Source organism: Talpa europaea (genome assembly GCF_964194135.1).
Source record: "Talpa europaea genome assembly, chromosome: 4".
NCBI classification, from domain to species: Eukaryota; Metazoa; Chordata; class Mammalia; order Eulipotyphla; family Talpidae; genus Talpa; species Talpa europaea.
In genome coordinates, this window is record NC_140070.1 from 94,916,661 (window position 1) to 94,939,309 (window position 22,649).

At 39.7% G+C, this 22,649-nt stretch overlaps 1 protein-coding gene across 2 annotated transcripts in view; it reads left to right on the top strand.

The window, feature by feature from the left end:
* Window positions 1-21,945, top strand: part of TMPRSS7 (transmembrane serine protease 7) — a gene marked incomplete at both ends in the record, with an annotated part of 36,899 nt that extends 14,954 nt beyond the window's left edge. For both annotated transcript variants that reach the window (XM_084231908.1, XM_084231909.1), the window contains 9 exons: window positions 1,483-1,589; window positions 4,552-4,688; window positions 6,869-6,976; window positions 13,382-13,492; window positions 14,278-14,394; window positions 15,775-15,946; window positions 17,298-17,566; window positions 19,920-20,056; window positions 21,775-21,945. In XM_084231908.1, the coding sequence (XP_084088034.1) occupies window positions 1,483-1,589; window positions 4,552-4,688; window positions 6,869-6,976; window positions 13,382-13,492; window positions 14,278-14,394; window positions 15,775-15,946; window positions 17,298-17,566; window positions 19,920-20,056; window positions 21,775-21,945 (1,329 nt within the window). The remainder of the gene's footprint in view (window positions 1-1,482; window positions 1,590-4,551; window positions 4,689-6,868; window positions 6,977-13,381; window positions 13,493-14,277; window positions 14,395-15,774; window positions 15,947-17,297; window positions 17,567-19,919; window positions 20,057-21,774) is intronic.
* Between the last annotated feature and the right edge of the window lie 704 nt (window positions 21,946-22,649).

The window sequence follows — 22,649 nt, forward strand, 5'->3', positions numbered from 1 at the left end:
ACAGTCTATTTTATTATGATGAAGCTCATTTATTAATTTTTGGTGACTATCAACATTAAATAGGAATAATACAAAATAATAAATTGGATTAGGCAATATATATTCTGTACAAGTAAGCCAGAGTAAATTTATATGAAATATATACCTCTCCCTCTAGTGCTAGACATAAAATTCCTGCTTTTCTTCTTTTTTAAAATCTTAGTCTGTAAAGTATTATTTTTTTCCTCTAATGGTAACTACATGAAGAGAGAGCGGACAAGTTTTCACTTTGTTACTTCAGTATATCTGTATAATTATCTATAATATAGTGGAATATAAAATAGATAACATATATAGCTACATAGCTCATTACCTCTCATATATGTGTATATCATTATTGTGTGGCATGAAAATTAACTATAAGAGGCAAGTAGTATATAATTTTTGTTCATTCAACATTTTAGTATGTTATTATTGAATGTCTGTTATATGCCTGGCTGCATTGTAGATACTGGGATCTATAAGACACCACACACACACACACACACACACACACACAAATCTCAAGGAACTTACTGGACAGTAGGGAAAGACATGTGACAGACAAAGAAATAAAAGGTAGACAGTAAGTTCCATGGTGATACAATGCTATGCAGAAGAATCAAGAGGGAAGGGGACTCTGTAGCTGAGTGGGTTGTAGGGAGTGAAGAGCAGAAAGTCAGGGATTTATCACCTTAAATTGAACCACAGGGAAAGTCTCAATGTATGGGGATGTTGCACAGAAATCTGAGAGATGAGGCACTAACTGGCACATACCTAGGATAAGGGTGTTGCTGGCAAAGGCAGCAGCTAAGGCAAAGGTCCTGAGGCAGGAGTGTGCTGGCTGCATCATAGATGGTTGGGACACACAGAGTTAGATATTTTAACAGTTTTATTACAGCCAAGTCTGTAATGGTGTCAATGTCCTGTAGCATGTATTTTAAGTGATCTTTTATTGTCATTGCAAACACTTCAAAATTATTAAAATGTAAAGGTGATGGACTTATGCTCACTGCTAGACCCTTAAGGCCTCTATGCAGCAGAATCTCAGAGGCCTGGGTGACTAGCCACTCTAAGTGTTGGACAGAAAGGGAGAGAAAGTGAAGAGGAGAGGAGGGTTGAGGATGGAAGTCAGAAAGACATCAAACCTGTCTCTTCTTTCTCTCCAAAATGTAGATTTCTCTTTTTAAGAATATCCAGAAAAAGAAAGGCCCATTCCCATTCTTTATCAAGTGTTTGGAATTCTTTTGACATAACATAAAATTGACCCCATAAATGCCATAAAACTTAAAATGAAAATCCCCTAACTTTGCTGTGATCAAGTGTAGTCAGAGTATAAATGAGATTATTAGATCCCTTTCTCACTAACCAAGCATCAAGCCAAGGGAATGAGTTTCGGTAAGGAAATCTTCGTCTGAAACATATTCTTCAAGTAAGCATGTTTCTGACTTACGTTTTCCACAGACTCCCCTGTCAATTCTTGGTGTGGCACTGAAATTCCATAATTATTCAATAGCCAAGAAGAGTGTGAAAAGCTGTGACCATGGATGGTGGGAAATTAATGAACACATGTAAGTGGTTTCCATATATTAGAAATTTGATGGATGGTCTTGCCCAGAGGTTCAAAGTCTTGAATTTGTTGTCCCAGGAATTTTCACTTTCCAACTCCCTGCCCACCAATGCTCTATGCTTTGGGGTTCTGGTGTGCATGCTCTATACTTTTCAATAGTCTGGCAGATAGTCTTTCAAACTACAGAGTCATCAAGGAAAATCATACATAGGAGTTTGGTGGTATAAACATTAGAAACATTTGCCAGATCTGTGCAGTAGGAGAGGTCCAGTTGGCTTGGCTGTATGCTGAGGCCAGACATGAGTTGAGGTTTATCAGAAAGAGGCTGAGAGACATCTAGATGCTTGGGCTTCCTCTGCCAGCTTAGGAGGTCCTTGCTCTCACCCTTAATTTGTCCTTTACTTGTTGATATTATTTATTTGTATCTGAAATTCTAATAGGTTTCACATTAAAAGTATAGAAGATGCCTGTTTTAGTAGCAGACTTGCTTCTTTGTTTACTTTGAGATAAGAATCTTTGTGAAGTTAGCCTAAGGGAGTTATTTGCTAATTTCTTGCTCATTGTTAGTCCATCTTTGTAAAAGATTTTCCTGAACAATCTTTCATCTCCTTTGGATTCAGATTACTTGCTAAACAGTGTTTGGTTCTGTCTTCTGTAGAACAGGACCTATCTGATTTAAAGGCATTTTTTGATCTGTTATTAGGATGTGACTTATACTCCTTTTGGGAATATTTTTGAACCAAGAGTCTGTTATTCAGGAAGTAGAAGACTTGGGTTCAAATTGTAGCCTTATTCTTTAGTGACTACATTAACTAGGACAACTTGTTTAACCTTTGTGATTTTTAGTCTGTGAAATGAGGTATTCCTACTTAATATGGTGGGTTTTGGGTAAGCATTCAATGAAATAATGCATACCACACACCAAAAAATATTAGCTATTATTGTGATTAATAAGATTGCTTTGGAAATAAAATTGGATAGATAAATGCTACTGAATATGCCCCAAGGCTTTAGGAAAGCTGAATTTTGATATTTAATTAAAGGCCTGGAAAACAAATCTTTACTATTGTTTTATAAAGGTAAGGTACAGCTGTGCTTTGAAAATGGAATGCTACTTTTTCCTTAAGTAACAACCCCACCACCCACCACATAGTGATGCTGAAGTAAGCCAGGGCCTCCTCTCAAGTAATGCCAGGAAAGCTCTCTGCCCTAAATACTTTTCCTGAAGGTCCAGTTCTTTACTTTGTCTTGTGGACTGGCTGAAATCCTATCAGATACTTTGGATGCTTCTTGTTCCCTGTGGAGTTACAATTCCGGCCCTTCCCATATCAGTCTTTTTCATTTAAAATGGAAAGTCTTTAATTAAACTAGTTTTTGACACCTTGCTGAGAAGTTAGCCTAAAGGTTTTGGGTCTATAACTGGGAAGCCTTGTGATCTTGAGTTCAGAGAACAGGGAGGTGCTTATATATGCCCAGCACAACTAGAGTGCTGCATGTCAACCCTAAGGAACAAATAGCCTTCCCACAAACCGTTAGCAGAGTACAGATTGCACTAGAAAGTGCAGACATATAGTATCAGGCAGACTGTGTCCAGAGCCTGCTTGTACTTACTGGCTATTTGAACTTTAACAAATTGCTCCACAAACTTCGTCTGTTTCCTTACCTGCAGGGGTCTGCCCCTGTGAACCAAAATCTGTTGGGTTTCTCCAATGTTTTTTTTTTTTTTTAATTTTTTGTTCCATAAACCACCATCATGACTCATTGCCTGCTGTTCCCCTCTAAATTCTTTCCTCTGGATTCCTCCTCAATATCTGAGGGAGACTCATCTTCACAGGAAAATTCTAGTTGATGTGAATGGAGAACAAGAATGAAATCACTCTGAGACCAGGTAACAATAACCATGTTTTTAGAACACAGCATTCTGATGCGGCTCTGGCCGCAGAAGCTTCACTCAGTTTTCAGATGCCTTTCTCATCCTGGCTCCCTCTTGTCAGGTGGCTACAGGCAGCTCTGTTCTCTTCCTTGTATTCCAGGAATTGGCCTATCAGGTCCTGAACTTCAGCCAATTAAAAAGATTATTCCAGAATGTATATGAATGCCTCCTTTCTTTGAACTTTAAAATCACAGGTTACCTCTGTGCTCCTCCCACAGAATACTGGTGTCTGATGCATTGAAGGTTTGTGGTCCCCAAGTACTTTGGGGTCTTGGACTGATTGGCATTCACATATTCCAGTGGAGGACCTCCCCCCTCAAGACTTGTGTCTGCTGTTCCCTGGAAACCTTGCAGGTTTCACTCTGGGAGAGTCTTGCCACACAAGCAGAGGCCTCACTTGTCAGGACCCTGTGTAATAGTATCTCATGTTCCACTAACCACAGTGCTCATATAAGAATTACTGACAGGAGAGACATTTTGTCTAAGTTATGAAAGCATGAAAAATCAAAGTAGGTAAATATTGCAGGTAGACATTACTTTTTGTTAAAGACAAGCTCAGAAATAAACATCAGATTTCAGTTTAGAATGAAATCATTTTGTTGTCTTCAGCATGAAGTATGCTAGGATTTTTTTGCATGCATAATTTCTACATGAGCTCATGGATTCCACTCTTCTCTATGAGAGACATGTGGGCAAAAGCAGGCAATTGTTACCTGATTATTTACACTGAAAAAAGAGAAGAGATTAGGAGAAGTAAACCCTAGCTCTTCTGGTTAGAAATGTTGCTGAGAAAGATGAGGAATAGCAGAGCGGATAGTGCTGCTGTTGTTAGGAGAGGAGAAAATCAATCAAGGCTTGGAAATTATTCATAGTCATTTAGCACAGAATGCATGAAATGGATGCCACTGTTAGCTCCATCACAAGCATCTGTGCTTTTGAAACCCAAAGACCATAGTATTAGTGACTTCAACATCAGCAGGAATGACCTAGACAGGCCTTCAAGCCATGTGTCCCAACTCTGTCCCCTCAGGTACTGCGGCTCTTACATGGATCACCAGACGATTTTCCGAGTGCCCAGCCCTGTGGTCCACATTCAGTTTCAGTGCAGTTCAAGGCTTTCAGACAAACCACTTCTGGTGGAATATGGCAGTTACAACATCAGTCAACGTAAGAATGGGGTCAGCTCCTTAGAAAAACTGAAAAATGGTTAAAGGGAGGCTAATCCTTTATAACTCTAAACTTCGAGACTTAAAAGGAAGGAAAAATGTTTTATCTTTACTATTTTTTAATTGTTTTTAATAACAAAAGTATAAATACATAATATAAACAATATATAATAATATGAATGTTAGGAGGTGACGCTTTGGGGAGATATTACTGCTATATTTTAATATAGCAGTATATAAGTATATATATTGTATATTGCACTATAAATATATTTAAAAATATATTGCTATATTTAAATTAGAAAAGAAATAATAGAGCTGTTTGTTATCATTAACTTGTATTGAAGAATATTTTCTCACATTATTGTTTATCTATAAGACCATTTTTTATTTGTTCTTTTTTTAAAGATTTATTTATTTATGCATACAAGAACTGGGGTACAGACCAGAGGTATGGGGGGTGAGGATTTAGCAGAGACAGAGTGGGGAACAGAACAGACAGATCAACTGAAATACACTGCTGAGGGGAGCAGTGGGCGAGTTAGGAGAGGTCTGCTGCGCCATATGGGATGCTCCCTAGCTGGCCTGGGATCAAACTCGTGCTGCAATGGCTGCGGACTGCTTCATAGGTTGCTTCTTAATTCCTTGTGCCACCAGGGAAGCCCTTTTTTTTTGTTCTTATCATAATTCTTTATAAATGTGATGTTTATAACCAACATTTAGTGGATCGGACACCAACAGCTGTGACTCCTTTTGGCCTGTGATGTATAGAGAGAGCTGGTTGATCAAAGAGAGTCAATTATCAGCCCAAAAGGAGAATTTCCCACTGAGAACTGTCAGACCTGTGGCCAGGAAGCAGTCAGTAGAAAAGGCTATGTATAGGAAAGTCATTAGTGCTGGAGAGAGTAGATACTGACTTGCTCAGGAAATTCTCAACCATTTTTAAAAGGGGAAAAAGTAAGGGCTAGTCACTTAGGAGTCCATAAAGATAAGACTTGAGAGAATGCTTCTTTAGACCATGTCCTTCTTTGCTACTCCTGCAGTGTAGCTGCTGCTGGATTCAGAATAATATACTCCTAAACGTCAAAATACTATAATTTCCAGCAAGGACTCTGGTAAATAGTAAGCTGTCTTATTTTTCATTGTTTGTTCAAGCTATGAAGATTTTCTAGGAATTCACCCTCTATGTTGTGTTCCAGTGATACAGTGTTGACCTGACCATGCAGCCTTCTCTATCCTGTTGTACAAGTGACTTAGTTTGTTTGGACTGCTAGAACAAAATAGCACAAACTGGGTAGCTTAAAAAAACAGAAATTTTGCACAGTTTCAGAGTCTGGAAACTTTAGATCAGGGTGCCAGCATGTTTGAGTGGGGCCCCTCTTCGATTTGTGGACTTGTAGTCTCACAAGGTAGAAAGAGAGAGGGAACTCCCAAGGGTTTCTTGCAGGCATTCATCTTATTCAAGTGGACTCCACCCTTGTGACTCTACCTCCCCAAAGCTCCACCTCGTAATACCATTGCAATGGGCATTGCAATTTCAACATAGGGATTTAGGGGAAACACAAACATTAAACTGTAACAGGATAAAGGATCTATTATTTCTGTATAGCTACAAACCTTATTTAGCTCCAAGTCCAGGATTACTGAGGCCTGGCCGGGCAAGGGAATGGATCTTTGATGAATAGACTGGCTGAAATAGATTGGAAGGTAGGGGATAGGAATTCTGAGTTTTGAGGACAGTCAGAAATCTCTCTGTAATTAAAGGCACTGACTCTTTCAGAATAATGCATCCCGCCGTAGAGGACTCAGACAGGAAAGTCCATTTTTAATTCCTTGGGGAGTCTAAAGACTGCACACTAAGGGTGCCACATTCTCTAAAGTAACTTCCAGCTTTCCCTTTCTTCCAGTTTATGATAAAACCAAAGAGCTGAGTCAAGGATGTAGATAGTAGAAGTTTGACTGTACATGCAATCCAGATGCAGTGGTGACTCAGATCTCCTGGTAGATGAGTTTGCTTTCTTTGTTCTTAGTTCAGTAATTTGGACTTTTAGTTACCATCTAAAGCATGCTATTGTTACACTGCCAACTCCTTAACAGCTTAACACTTTACATTTCATTGTTAGTGTGGTCTACTAACGTTTAGGAACCCACACACGATTTTCTATTTTTTATTGTCTTTAGCCTGCCCCATTGGAACTTTTAGATGCTCCTCTGGATTGTGTGTGCCTCAAGCCCAGCGGTGTGATGGTGTAAATGACTGCTTTGATGAAAGCGATGAACTGTTCTGTGGTGGGTATTCAAGGTTTTACTATGACTTTCTTATGAATAAATAACTGATCAGGATCATTGTTGCTGCTGGTTTATATCCTGGGTCTTTGTGATATTATCTAGTGGTGTAAAACAAGCTGCCTCTGAACTCAGAAACTTCCAACAATCATTTATTTTCCATGTTTTCCATTGTATTCACAGTTCATCTTGGCTATGTCTGATCCACTTTGGGCTTGGCTGGGTGGCTCTGCTTCAAGCAGTATGTCCTTCTGAGCTTGGTTCTTCCCCAGATGGGGTCAGGCGTACTCTTCTGGCTCTTTTCTTCATTGAGCTAGTGGGTGAGCCATGGAAGTGGCAGGTGCAAAGAATAGGGGATCAAAAACACTTGGTTTCTCTTAATCTGTGAACTTGGAACTGGCACACCATTGCTTGAGTCCTAATCCATTAGTCAAGGCAAGTAATATAGTTGTTGAGGTCATGGCCAAGGGGCAGGAAGTTTACTTTGCATACTTTGGGGCCATGGCAAGAGTGGGGATACAAATACTGCCGCTGGGAGTGAGGCTTTATAGCCAATAACTTTTTTTTCCCTATAATTCTTACATCATTTTTCATTTTTGCACAATGTGTGCATTTTCATTTTGGTTATATTCCCCATACAATTGCACCCCCCTTATTTTGACTCTAATCCTTCCTCTCCCTGTCCCTCCCCCCCTAGTGTGTCTCTAGTTTATAGTTGCTTGTTGATTTTGATTTTTACTTTGTATCGATTAGTCTTTTTCTGTCCCTTATTTAGGTTTTCTAGATCACTGCTATGAGTGAGACCATCCAGTATTTGTCTTTTTCTTTCTGGCTTATTTCGCTGAGCATGATCCCTTCAAGCTTCATCCATGTTTCTGCAAACTGCATGTGTTTATCTTTTTTGATTGTTGAGTAATATTCCATTGTGTTATGTACCACCTCTTCTTGATCCAGTCATCTATTTTTGGGCATTTCGGTTGTTTCCATAGCTTAGCTACTGTAAATAGTGTTGTATATCCAATAACTTAATCAACACCAGTCTTAAAGACACCAGTTCTATTTAAAGCACAGATCCTTCACCTAGAAAGGAGCTCAAAAATTGCAGAGACGTAAACTCAGAATCTCATTTATGGAGCACAGGTATTGTGAATAAAGAGATATTTTTTTCTTAACCCATATGGTTTGCATTGACATCATACTGATGGTGACTAAGGGCTAGGGTCTTGGATGTTCCTATTTTGGGTGGAGAACCTTTGTCTTGGTTTTTTATTGCTTTTTGTACCTTATTCCTGAATTTATCTCCACTTTCATGGAGTGATATGGAGAGAATAGTTCACTGGACAATGTGACACCATTCACCACACTTGCTTCGAAAGACTGAGTGTTTAATTCAAATGCAATTGTGTTAATGGAGCTATTTAATTTCTGTCATATACTTGGGAAAATATTGTAATCAATATAAGTACATGTGAAAAAACATTTATTTATGAAAAGTAATCTATGGCAATATCTTTTTTAAAATGAATACAACAAAACAAAACCCTCTTATGGTTTATTGACTGTATAACACCTTTTATTTATTTATTTTTTTGTTTGAGAGTATCTATTATATATACATATATTTTATTGAGGTAATGTTGGTTTACAGCACTGTGTGATTTAGATTTATTTATTCACACCTCTTCAGGTGTGTGTTATACCAATACACCCACCACCAAAGCAAGGGAAACAAAAGCAAAAATAGACAAATGGAATTACATTGAACTGAAATGCTTCCCCACAGCAAAGGAAACTATAATTAAAACAAATAGGGCCTCCCTGATGGCGCAGCGATTGAGCGCTGGGTTGTGAAGCTGCCCACAGCCTCTGCAGTGCCAGTTCAATCCCCGGCTGCTCCCTGGCCTCCGGAGGAGGGTCCCACATGGCATGCAGACCTCTCCTGCCACCCGCTGCTCCCCTCAGCAGTGTACTTCGGTCCTTCTGCCTGCTCTGCTCCCCACTCTGGCTCTGGTGAATTCTCTCACCCTCCCGCGCTTCTGACTGTACCCAGTTCTTGTATAAATAAATAAATAAATCTTTAAAAAAAAAAAACAAAAAACAAATACACCCAACCAATGGGAGAAAATAATTGCACATCATACATTCAATAAGGGGTTAATATCCAAGATCTACAAACAACTGATTACAACTTAACAAGATTTCATTTTTATGGCAGACTGGTGTTCCATTGTTTATATACACATCTTTATTCATCTCTCCATGAGCACTTAGGTTATTTCCCTCTATCTTATCTATTACAAATAGTGTTGCAAAAAACATAGGGTAAGACCTTCTATTTCTTAAGAAAATATTGATCATTATGTAATGATTGAGGTTGTTTTTTAATAAAATTATTATTCCCTACTATGATGCTCCAAACAGAAGGGGTTATTGTTGCTTTATGATAAGGACTGCTTTTGGTGATCATTATTTCTTATTGTGCCATTTTGAATGCTATTCTCTAGGAGTCAGAAACTTAAGTTCTGTACTTAAGTCAGAACTATTTCAGGGTAGCCATGTCTTAACCCTGTAACTCATAAGAGACACCTCTGGAAAAGTAAGACTGATAACAAAAATGATAATTTTTCACAAAATCAGAAATGTCTAAAGATCCATGCCTTCTGAGGGCCTGCTATTCTGCTGTACTCACCACTGATCTAAAGGCAATTCATGAAAATATTCCAAAAAAGAAAAATTGTGATAGGTTTACACTGGCATTTCCTAATTCAGGAAGCAGGATACAGTCATTTTATTTTTATTTATTAATTTTCATTTTTTAAATTTTATTTTGTATATTTTTACATCATTTTTCATTTTTGCACAATGTATACATTTTCATCTTGGTTATAGTCCCCATACAATTTCTACCCCCCTTGTTTTGATCCTACTCCTTTCTTCCTCCCCCCCGTCCCTGTAGTGTGTCTCTGGTTTATAGTTGTTTGTTGATTTTGATTTTTACTTTATTATAATTAGTCTTTTTCCTGGTTCCTTATTTAGATTCTCTAAATTCCTGCTATGAGTGAGACCATCCGTTGTTTTTCTTTTTCTTTCTAGGTTATTTTGCTGAGCATGATCCCTTCTAGCTTCATCCATGTTGCTGCAAATTGCATGAGTTTATCTTTTTTGATTGCTGAGTAATATTCCATGGTGTATATGTACCACATCTTCTTGATCCAGTCATCTATTTTTGGGCATTTGGGTTGTTTCCATAGCTTAGCTATTATAAACAGTGCCACTATAAACATAGGGGTGCAGGTGCCCTTTTGAATTAATGTTTCTGTGTCCTTTGGGTACACAGAGTGGAATTGCTGGATCATATGGAAGCTCCATCTTTAGCAGATTGAGGAATCTCCACACAGATCTCCATAGTAGTTGAACCAGTTTTCACTCCCACCAACAGTGAAGGAGAGTTCCTTTTTTTCCACATCCTCGCCAACATTTGTTGTTGCTAGTTTTTTTTAATATGTGCCATTCTCACTAGTGTAAGATGGTATCCCATGGTAGTTTTGATTTGCATTTCCCTGATGACAAGTGATGTTGAACATTTTTTCATAAGCCTGTTGGCCATTTGCATTTCTCTTTGGAGAAGTTTCTTTTTAGCTCTTCTGCCCATTTTTTGACTGGATTATTTTCTTTGTTTTTGTTGAGTCTCATCAGCTCTTTGTAGATTTTTGTGATCAGTCCTTTATCATTAGTGGTGTGTGCAAAAATTTTCTCCCAATCAGTGGGGTGTCTCTTTGTTTTGGTTACTGTCTCTTTGGATGTGCAGAAACTCTTTAATTTGATGTAGTCCCAGCTGTTTATCTTTGCCTTCACTATTACTGCTTGGGGTGATGTGTCTTTAAAGATGTTACTTAGGTATATGTCATGTAGTGTTTCACCTATATATCCTTCTATATATTTTATGGTTTCAGGTCTTATGTCTAGTTCTTTAATCCATTTTGAGTTGGTTTTTATGCATGGTATGAGGTAGTAGTCAAGCTTCATTCTTTTGCATGTAGTGTCCCAGTTTTCCCAGCACCATTTATTGAACAGACTTTCTTTGCTCCATTGCATAGGCTTTGCTCCTTTGTCAAAGATTAGTTGACCATAAATCTGTGGGTTTATTTCTGGATTTTCTATTTGGTTCCATTGGTCCATGTTTCTGTTCTTGTTCCAATACCATGCAGTTTTGATGATTATGGCTTTGTAGTATAGTTTGAAGTCTGGGAGTGTGATACCTCCATTCCCTTCTCTTTTTTTTCAGGAGAGCTTTGGCTATTTGGGGTTTTTGGTGGCTCCATATGAATTTAATCAATATTTGTTCTATTTCTTTGAAGAATGTCATTGAAATTTTTATTGGAATAGCATTGAATCTGTAAATTGCTTTTGGTAGGATGGCCATTTTGATAATGCTAATTCTTCCAATCCATGAGCAGGGAATGTCTTCCCATTTCTTTGTGTCTTCTATTTCTTTCAACAATGTTTTATAATTTTCTTTGTATAGGTCCTTTATCTCTTTTGTTAGGATTATTCCCAAGTATTTGATTTTTTTGGTTTCAAAAATAAAAGGGATAGTATTCTTGATTTCTTCTTTTTTAGAGTTATTTTTGTGTATAAGAAGGCTACTGATTTTTCTGTGTTGATTTTGTATCCTGCCACTTTACTGAACTGATTGATTAGTTTGATTAGTTTTTCTGTGGAGTTTGTGGAGTTCTCTATGTATATTATATCATCTGTGAATAGTGATAGTTTTACTTCTTCCTTCCCTATTTGGATTCCTTGTATGTCTTTCTCTTCTCTTATTTTCTCACTAGGACTCCCAGTATTATATTGAAAAGCAGTGGTGAGGGTGGACATCCTTGTTTTGTAAAAGATCTTAATAGAATTGCTTTCGACTTTTCACCATTGAGAATGATATTGGCTATGGGCTTGTCATATACGGCATTTATGATGTTGAGGTATGTTCCTTGAGGATACAGTCATTTTTAAGGGAATTTTCCTTGCAAATAGATTACAAGTCTGTTGTCCACTAAGATCCCACATTTATTAATTCATTCAACAAACCTTTCGTGAACACCTATAAGAAATACAGTGAGGAGGGAGACAAAATCCCCATCCTCAGGACAATTCCACTTTGTTTAGACAGGTAGACAAGTTCAATTTAGATCACAGCTTACAAATTTTAGTTTCTTTCAAAAATATTATTTAATTCTGATTAAATAAACAACTCTCCAAGCTGTGTGGAGATTTCTTGACCTACTAAACATAGAGCTTCCATATGATTCAGCAATTCCACTCCTCGGTATTTGCCCAAATGACACAGAAACAGTAATTCCAAAGGGCACCACATAGCACCACTATTTACAATAGCTAAGATATGGAAACAACCCAAATGCCCAAAAATAGATGACTGGATCAAGAAGATGTGGTACATATGCACAATGGAATATTACTCAGCAATCAAAAAAGATAAACACATGCAGTTTGCAGCAACATGGATGGAGCTAGAAGGGATCATACTCAGCAAAATAAGTTAGAAAGAAAAAGAAAAATACAGGATGGTCTCACTCATAGCAGGAATTTAGAAAACCCAAATAAGAGATCAGGAAAGAGACTAATCAATACTAAGTAATAATCAAAATCAACAAGCAACTATAAACCAGAGACACTACGGGGCAGGGGGGAGGAGGATGGGGCAGGGAGAGGAAGAACTAGAGTCAAAATAAGTGTGTGTGGGGGTGTAATTGTATGGGGAGTATAACCAAAATGAAAATGCATACATTGTACAAAGATGAAAAATGATGTTAGATTTATATAAAATAAAATATATTAAAAATAAATAAATAAACAACCCTCCAGAGTTTAACACATTTCTACAGAAGCAAAAATCAGGTCTAACAAACTCAGGGTATTAGAAATTACACCAAAGTTTAAACATGTGCTTTGCCTCATAGAGATGTCAGTTTTGAGGAAAACACACTTTCTATTTTATTTAAATCATCTTTTTTTTTTTTAAAGATTTATTTATTTATTTTATACAAGCACTGGGTACAGTCAGAAGCGCGGGAGGGTGAGAGAATTCACCAGAGCCAGAGCGGGGAGCAGAGCAGGCAGAAGGACCGAAGTACACTGCTGAGGGGAGCAGCGGGTGGCAGGAGAGGTCTGCGCAACATGTAGGACCCTCCTCCGGTGGCTGGGGAGCAGCTGGGGATCGAACCAGCGCTGCAGAGGCTGCGGGCAGCTTCACAACCCAGCGCTCAACCGCTGGGCCACCGGGGAGGCCCTTATTTAAATCATCTTAAATATTATACTTTAGGGAGAACTTCTGGTCATCAGAGAATCCAGCTAAAGTCAAGCTCCTAAGCTTCCTGTCTCTTCTCATTCCAGTGACCCATAAACCTGCCTGCAATGCCAGCAACTTCAGACAGCAAAGCCCTCTGGTCTGTGATGGCTTCAGAGACTGTGAGGATGGCAGTGATGAGCAGAACTGCACTGAGAGTGAGAATGGAGCCCTTGCATCCTGCTGCCTTTCCCATGAAACTGTCCCAAAGCAATTGAAACTCCTTTTGTGGGTTAGAACAATCCACTTGACTCAATTTTTCCAGGTCTTTTCCAGTTTTAGTTTTGAAAACCCCATGTCCTGAAACTAGTCTTGGACAGGACAGGACAATTGGTTCCTCTAACTCAAGTGGAGTGATGTGTGTATGTGTGTGTGTGCATCTCCGTGTGTGTGTGTGTGTGTGTGTGTACTGGAATATTTTCATGTTTCACTTATTTTTAATTCTGCTTAAGACTGTGGGGTACTGAGGACTTGATAACAAGGGACATGCCAGGCACTGACTGGAGTGGGGCATGTCTACTCTAGCCACAGCAAAAACACACACCACCAGGGATGTGAACAAGGTGCATTAATCCACAGTCTATGCATTTGTTATCCTAAATGTATAAGCAGACTGAGTGTAATGGTCATTTTTGTTCAAAAATTTTCTTTGAGAATGAGACAATAGTGACGAGGTCATGGTCTAAAGTCACCCATATGGCTTTTCATCTCACCTATAGTGGGAGAAAGGAGAGGCTTTGGGGTTGATACCAACAGGTGTGGCTGCCTGCCTGCCTCCCAGTGGCTCTGCTGAGGTGACGGATGGAGCTGCGGGCTGGCTTCATTTCCCTCCGCCATGGTTCCCGGACAGCAAACACCATCCATGGCTAAGCCATCCCTGGCAGAGTTCATTGTCACTCATTCAGCTGGGCTAGGAAAAGCTTTCTTCTTTGTTGATTTGTAGGCATTCTCTGCAACAACAGAACTTTTAAGTGTGGCAATGAGATTTGCTTCAGGAAACAAAATGCACAATGTGACGGGACTGTGGATTGTTCAGATGGAAGCGATGAAGAAGACTGCAGTGAGTAGAAATGGCCTCCTTCTGAGTCTTTGTAGTCCCTCTTGGTCAGTTTTTAATTTTCATTCTCTTTTTGCTGTAACCACCCTGGCAGAGGTTGCCGAAGACCCAGAGAGGAATGATAAAATATCAGTGAACTGAGCCTGAAATCATTTTTTAGAGATAAAATCTCCAGAGTGGATTTTGTTTTCTTTCTTGCTAACAAGCATGAACGGATGAGGTATTTGTAATGAGAACTTTCACTTTTTAATAGCTCTAATCAGGAGAGCTCTGTAATAAAAAAACCTGGGTGAGAAATGACTTTGGAACTATGGTCACTCTCAAGTGCTGTTTCTCTCTTTAATCATGACCTGAGAACTGTAATCTGCCACATGTGATCTCTAATTGACCATGTGGCAATATGTTAATTATATATCCTTATCAATACTTTTTAACTTTACCCTGGAAAATAATTGCTCTGATAATTAGTTTTTAAACAGATTATCATTTGGCTTGGACTTAGAAATTCTCTCTTAAATGCTTTCTTTAAAATTATCACTACAAAAACTCTTAATTCTGTTGAATTTGGAATTTATCTTTTCCTCTCTGTCCAACAGCCCGAACCCCATAAGCTGATGGGTCTGTAGTGTCCCCTCTTCCCCTCATGTCACTATTGTGACCAGACCTCTTTAGGAGGTGCTTTCAGACAGACCCATGTATTATCTCGTCTATAGATAAGCAGCAAGTTTCCAACTGTTCATCTTGTTAGTCAATTCTTCCTTTCTTTCTTTCTTTCTTTCTCTCTCTCCCCCCCCCCCCCGCCCGCCCGCCCGCCCGCCCGCACTGGGTACAGTCAGAAGCGCGCGGGAGGGTGAGAGAATTCACCAGAGCCAGAGCGGGGAGCAGAACAGGCAAACCGATGAAGTACACTGCTGAAGGGAGCAGTGGGCAGCAGGAGAGGTCTGCGAGCCATGTGGGACCCTCACTGGCAGCCGGGGCTCGAACCGGCGCTGCAGAGGCTGTGGGCAGCTTCGCAACCCAGCGCTCAATCGCTGCGCCACCAGGGAGGCCCTAGTTAGTCAATTCTTAATTGAGCTCTAAACACAACTTGATTTTCAGGTTTTCTTCCAACTATGCTTTTATTTTAAAATTCATTTAATTAATTTATATTTTTTAATTTGGCCATTGTTTACATATCTCTATAATTTTAGGCTCACATTTTTATTCCTCGACATGTGTACATGCTTTATTCACCCTCTATCAAATGTCCTGTGCCATTCCCCTGGCTCCTCCTCCCACCCCCGTTCCTCTGGTAACCAGTATATTTTTCACTAAGTCTATGAATTGTTTTTGCTGTGTTTTGCCAAATCCATCTTTAAATCACGTGACTTTCTCCTCCTTAAGGCTGCAGCAGGAGTTCCTCCACCCTCATCCGTATCATCGGGGGCACTGACACCCAGGAGGGGGGGTGGCCATGGCAAGTCAGCCTCCACTTTGTGGGATCTGCCTACTGTGGAGCTTCAGTCATCTCCAGGGAGTGGCTTCTCTCTGCAGCTCACTGTTTCCATGGAAACAGGTAGGGCACATCAATCCTTACCGGAAGTAGCACACACTGACCACAGACCTCGAGTTGCAGGAAAAACCTCCCTGTTGCAGGCATTCAGTCAATCCAATCAATGACTTTTCTTTTCCTTTTGAAAACATTGTGTTCAACATTTTTTGATAATAGGAAAAAAAAAAAAACACAGAGAACATCAAGGGTGAAAAGTTTTTACTAGGTTGAGAAAATTTGGTAAGACTTTCAAGTCAGAGGAAATAAATCTATGAAATGTTTGGATAATATGGAGAAGAGTGGGCATTGGAGGATTACTGGGGTATGGGGATCCCTGTTTAGAGTTCGAGGCTAATCCCAGAAAAGTCCATTAGATTTGGCCCTGGAAAGGTTCTGGCTGCCTTTATTAATGGGAAGAACAGATGCTCTTCCAAATATTTATCTTTTTATCATTAATATTTTAAAGTAGAGGCCTTCAAAGTATTTGCTTCTCCTGGAAATGATAGGATTTATATAAATGATTAAAATAGCAGTGCTTCCATTTTATCATTAGCTTTTTATACTGTGAAACAGCCCTGAGTAATATGTTAACCTTAACTCTCCCCGGCTCCCCAGTGTCATTCACAAAATATCAGCTAAACAGGTTAGTAGTGACACTTTGTGGCCTCTGTCCTTATTTTTCCTCCAAAGCTTTCATATTCTCTTCACCTCACCAGAACAAGGCTGTTGTGCAGGTGGAAATGGAAACTTCACATGGAGACTTCAAGACCTTTGGACTCAGTGCAAGGCCAGGGGTCAAGTTGAGAATTCTGGAAGGACTAACAGGGAGTGGTGCCTGTGAATGGTCACGCTTGAGCTATTAGAGCTGTGATCTTAAGGCTCTGGTATTTCGCAAGAAAGAATTTCATTACATTCTTGTTGACAAATAACGTTTTGAGTCTATCTTAGTATTCATACCAAGTATCATTTGAATTTGGCAAAAGGATTCCCAGACCACAGTCTTCCTGGCCCTGTCAGTCTCCATCAAATACCAAGGTCAGTGTAACTAGGAAGAATGTAACAAATTTATTCCAGTTACTGATAGCCTTCATCTGTGTGTGGTTCATGAAAACCAGTGGCAAGAATATTTTCAGCATTATCTTAAGATATTGTTGGGAATGTTCTGGAACATATCATTTGCCATCCTTACTTTGCCTTACTTCATGTCTGGTTTTACTAAGGACACAAGCTGGGGGCTCAGAGAAGTTGTAGACAGAGTCAGCAAAGACAGTAGGGAGTGAAAAGTCAGGCCTGTCTTTCCTTAGCCTCGTCTCTGTAGAGTGACCTGTAGGGTTCTTTCACATCCTGACTCTGTGCTTCACTCCTTTTTCACCAGGCTGTCAGACCCCACACCGTGGACTGCGCATCTTGGGATGTATGTGCAGGGCAATTCTAAGTTCGTCTCCCCATTGAGAAGGATTGTTGTCCACGAGTACTATAACAGCCAGACCTTTGACTATGACATTGCCTTGCTACAACTCAGTGTGGCCTGGCCTGAGACCCTGAAACAGCTCATTCAGCCGATATGCATTCCTCCTGCCAACCAGAAAGTGCGCAGTGGGGAGAAGTGCTGGGTGACTGGTTGGGGGCGAAGGCATGAAACAGGTGTGTGTTAGAATGGGCAGCTATTCCCTTCCCCTCCAGAGTATCATTTGTGTTGATGTCATGCTTTGGGCTTCCTGGAGAGGGATTGTATGCATGATCTCATTGAGCCTCTGCCAGCTTTGAGCAGTAGAATGGAGGAGAGTGTTATCATCCTGTTTTAGGATGCTCTCGCCTAACAGGACCCTCCTCAGGGGGGTGTCTATGAGTAAAGCAGGACTGGAGAGATACTATGTACTCTTTTCAAAATCAGACATCCCCTCTGGGTGGACTAATGCTAGGTTTTTTTCATATAAAATATGTATTTGTATATACACATATACGTATACATTATATATATGTACATATATATATATATAAATTTTTCACAATATATTTCTCCCCTCAGGTGTGGTCGCCATAGTTCTCCCACTACTAAAGAACCCATAATCCTCCACCATAGTTCTTTTTGCTCTCTTTCCCCACCCCCACTTGGCTGTTTTCTCCCTGCCCTCTTCCTGTAGGGGTTTTTTAGGCTTTCTGCTATAGAAGAGCATCTCCTCCTTGTTTTAGGTTCTTTTCATTCAAAAAAGTGATTTATTTTTATAAAGGGTACACCACACACACACACACACACACACTTGCTTGTGTGGGCACATACACCCTACCATGTCAACTCATTGATAATTATCTAGAGGATTGTGCACGTATGTCCTGCCCCAGGGCAGTGGCCACACAATGAGAGTGAGAGCTGGGATGCAGCCTGTCCTTAGCTCCCAGACTGTAATCTCAGGCCTGGAAATTCTAACAGCCTGGTATTAGTCCACCCAGAGTGGATGCCTTTCTGTAAGTCTTCTACCCAGAAGGGGCATCTCTTTCAATGTGCACCAAGGTCAGACCATATTGTGGAAAAGCTGCTACATTTGCCCTGCCAAGATTTTCCATGATCTAGGATTCATGGGCAATGCTAAATATATAGTGAGGGGAAGAATCCAAAGTTTTGTGGATATCTTCCTTTTCCTTCATTGCTCAGTCATGTCCAAGGATTTAGGAAAGATCCCCGTAATTTTGATCTTACCCTTGTCTCACTTGGACATTCTAAAAATTTACAGTGGGTGGCTTCTCCAGAGCTTGCTGGCTTCATCTAGTTATCAAAGTTATAATATTCACCAGCAGCTTGAGTCTGCTGAGATCTCAGGGTTCTGACAAGGGAAGGCAACTACCTACATGAACATCTGACTATGTTAGAATGTTACAGGGCAGAATGAGGGGTACTTGCCTGCTCTTCCAGCCACTGCATAAAGACAAATATACTCCAGTGCATAAGACCTCCAATGGAAAAGAACTTTAATACATAGAGTGCACAATAATTAGTGTGCAATAGAGAGGAGAGAAAGAAAAGGAATATGATTTCCAAATCAAGCACCCAAAGTTACTCATCCCCCTTATAGGTAAATGCCAAGTCAAACAGGGTTAGCTCAAAGCAGGGCCATTGAGGCCCAATCTTGCCACAGGTCTAAGGCATCTTCTGGTGGGCACATAGGAAAGGAGCAGAAGGGGTCAGGCAAGAATAAAGGCAACCATTGTCAGCCTCCCCACCAGTCTCTCACCCACATCTGTCTTTTTCAAGTGTCTCTTTCCATGTCACCCAAATCCCTGGTAAAATCCAAGGACAAGAAGCAAGCACAGCTTTTTCACATTTCCCTCTGCTTCATGTGCCTCTGCCAGTCTTCCTTTCTCTTCCAGTCTCTTCTAGCTTCTCCTCCTGGCCCATCTCCACCCTTCCTTTCGGTTGGGCAAGGAACCTGGAAACTCCCCTTTCCTGGGGGTTTCCCTGTTACAAAAGTTTTGATGATTTCATCTTATATCACAAAAGGAAAGGTTCTGCTCAACTGACTTATCATGAGGCATTGTTTTCATAAACATGAGTATGTGCGTGCATGTTATTTTTCTGAATCATCTGAACCAGATAGATTAAAAAAGGAAGTGAAAAGATTATATCCAAGTGGTTATGTTTTTATAGTTCCAAGCCATGCCATACATCAGTTATGCTTCTCTACCTGGGAGTCCCCTAGACTAGTGAATTTTGTAATAATTTCCTGCCTCACATTCCTTTATGGCCAAATATCTGGTGCAGTGCTCAGATGATCAAATCAGACCTTGAGTCGGAATCCTGCTCTGTTAATTCTAGTTGTGTGCCAGTGGAGAGTTTAACTTTTAAACCTCCATTTCTGCACCAGCAAAATAGGGACCTTATTAGACTTTACTTCAACAAATTGCTACCAGGATAAAAGAGGATAATGTGAGTAAATTGTTTGATAAAGCCCTGAATAAGTAAAGTCATCACTGTGATTTCTATTTCCAATGTGTTTTCCAGATAACAAAGGCTCCCCTGTTCTGCAGCAAGCAGAGGTGGAGCTCATGGACCAAACCCTGTGTGTGTCCACCTATGGCGTCATCACTTCACGCATGCTCTGCGCGGGCGCCATGTCAGGCCAGAGAGACGCGTGCAGAGTAAGTCATCCTGCCTTTTCCTCCTCTGACTTGGTCTATTCTTCACAAATGCAGGCACATTTAATCTTGACAGCACTGGGAAATAACTAGGCCTGGGGGTTCCCTGCACTTAGATATTAGTTGAAACCCATTATTTAAAATCAGAGAAATGTGGTTAAAAAATTAAATCTATATAGAATCTGTTTACTAGTGCCTGTGCATTTTTCTCCAACATTTAGAAAATGAGGTCAGCATTTGTCATTCTCCATGGTTTTATTATAACCCCAGTCAACACACACACACACACACACACACACACACACACACACACTGTTACAGGAATATTGCCTTTTCTTTTTTAGTGGCAGCCATATATCTTCTGAAATAACAAAGGTTTTACTCACTTTCTCCTTTGACATGTAGGCTGGAGGACAGGGAAGAGATGAGAGGGGTGAGAGTCCACTCATGTATATGCCTCTGGGCCTTCTGATCATAATACATTGGGGGGTTCCTTCAGATTTTAGTATATGAAGTTATCATAGGATCCCTATAAAAGGAACAAATGACTTAGGATGAGGAACACGGTGAGAGTTGTTCCACAGCTTTCCACTACCTTGGGCGGCCTCTCTCAAAACTCATACGGTGACTTCTATCTTCTGAGCTCCCGCATTGTGACAAGCCCTGTGCTAAGTTCCTTATGTACATTCATTCAAATCCTTTTTTCATTCCCATTTTATAGAAGAGGAAATGGGGGCAAGAGAGGGTAAGCCAGTTATCCAAGGTCACATAGTAAGCTGGGATTTGAAACTTATATCTCTAATGCTAGCCCATCACTAAGTTTTGGGTGCTTTCTGAAGTATATCATTCACATAGTCTTGTCCCATAGTCACCAGGGTTAACAGGTTAAATTAGAGTTGGCAGAGTTGGCATGGCAACAATGAAAAAGATCCCAGTTTCTCTACTCGCCTGAATTTACCTAGCTCAGTTTAGAAATGTGGGGGTGGGGGCATGGGGCAAATTTGGAAGGCTTTTTAAATCTTTGCCTCTGAGTACATGCAGCTTACCTATCCTCCCAAAGAGGAAAACAAAACCCAGACATTACAATGTAAAGAAGAAATACAGTAGGAGTTATGTGTAAACTTGCGATTTGTGACTTTGCTTTGTGGAGGTGAGGTATCAGTAGGAACTCTCAAGTGAGGGAGATTTGTCTGTGACAGTTGTTGGTTAGTAACCCTTTAGGATGCTTCTTGGGACTTGGCTATTTAGAAGGGTCTCTTCATCTTCCTCCCTCCGGGCCATGAACATAATGCTGAAGTTGCATGGCCCAGGGAGAGAGGACCTTCCAGGATAGCCCTGCCTTATGAGGTTATGTGAAGGCTAAGGAATCCCACACTGTGCTTAGTGCACAGCTTGCAATAACCCAATGCTAACACTTATGATTATTACTATTTGAGGTATGTTCTTTGTGTGTGTGAGAGTTGTTTGCCCTCCAAGAATATTCTAATTTTATTCTTCCTCTAATGAATCAAGTTTCTTTGGTAAATGCAGTCTTATGATTTTAGGAAGAATGATTTTACAATTATGATATTAGGAATTTCACATTATTTCTTGAGATTTCCCCAGATTGCATAGTAATTAGCCAAACAAAATCCATCAGAATGGGCATTTTGAAGGCAATCCAATAGATAAATTAGTGACAGAGTAACTGTACTTCATACTGACATTGTCTTCTTGTATAGGGAGATTCTGGTGGACCTTTATCTTGTCGAAGAAAAAGTGATGGAAGATGGATTTTGACTGGTATAGTTAGCTGGGGACATGGATGTGGAAGACCGAACTTTCCTGGTGTTTACACAAGGGTGTCAAACTTTGTTCCCTGGATTCATAAATATGTCCCTTCTCTTTTGTGATCATACAAGTTGGACTTTTGATTATATTTTATGTGATAGAATCTTTAAAAAAGAATGAAGTAATTATCAATGAAATAAGACATTTAATTTTTTTTCTTCTGGAAATTTCAAATTACATAAATAGGGTTTTTATTGAAAGACAAAGAAATTAATATGTATTTATTCCATAGAAATTCCTCAATTATGTAGCTGTATTCACTTGTAAATAGCCTTAAATTGATTTTTATTAAATGGTCATTGCTTCAGGAATGAAAGGAACCTAAACTAAGATCATGAACCATGTCTCTAAAGTAAGATGAGATACTCACATATCCATATATCATATTCCCATTCAAGGTACAGATATTTATAAGGATTTAGGAAAGTGTGATTTATTGGATTAAGAAATTACATTAAAAATCATGCCTGATCCTCAGTTCTCATGAAATGAAATGCACAAAAATATTTCCACAAATGCAAATAAAGATAAAGTTAATTACTAGGGATTATTATTGCTTTCCAATCCAGTTTTGTCTAATCACACCATAGTGGATTTTCTTTAGACCAGGCACCTGGTAATATTGTGCATAGGCAAAGGTATCAACCAACCAACCAACCAAACTGACAGTAATCTTCACTAAAATGATAGAATGGAGAGTCCCAATAGTTGGGGATTTAAGGGAATTGTGGTAAAGCTGGTCAGCAGTTGAAAGGCAAGGAAATAT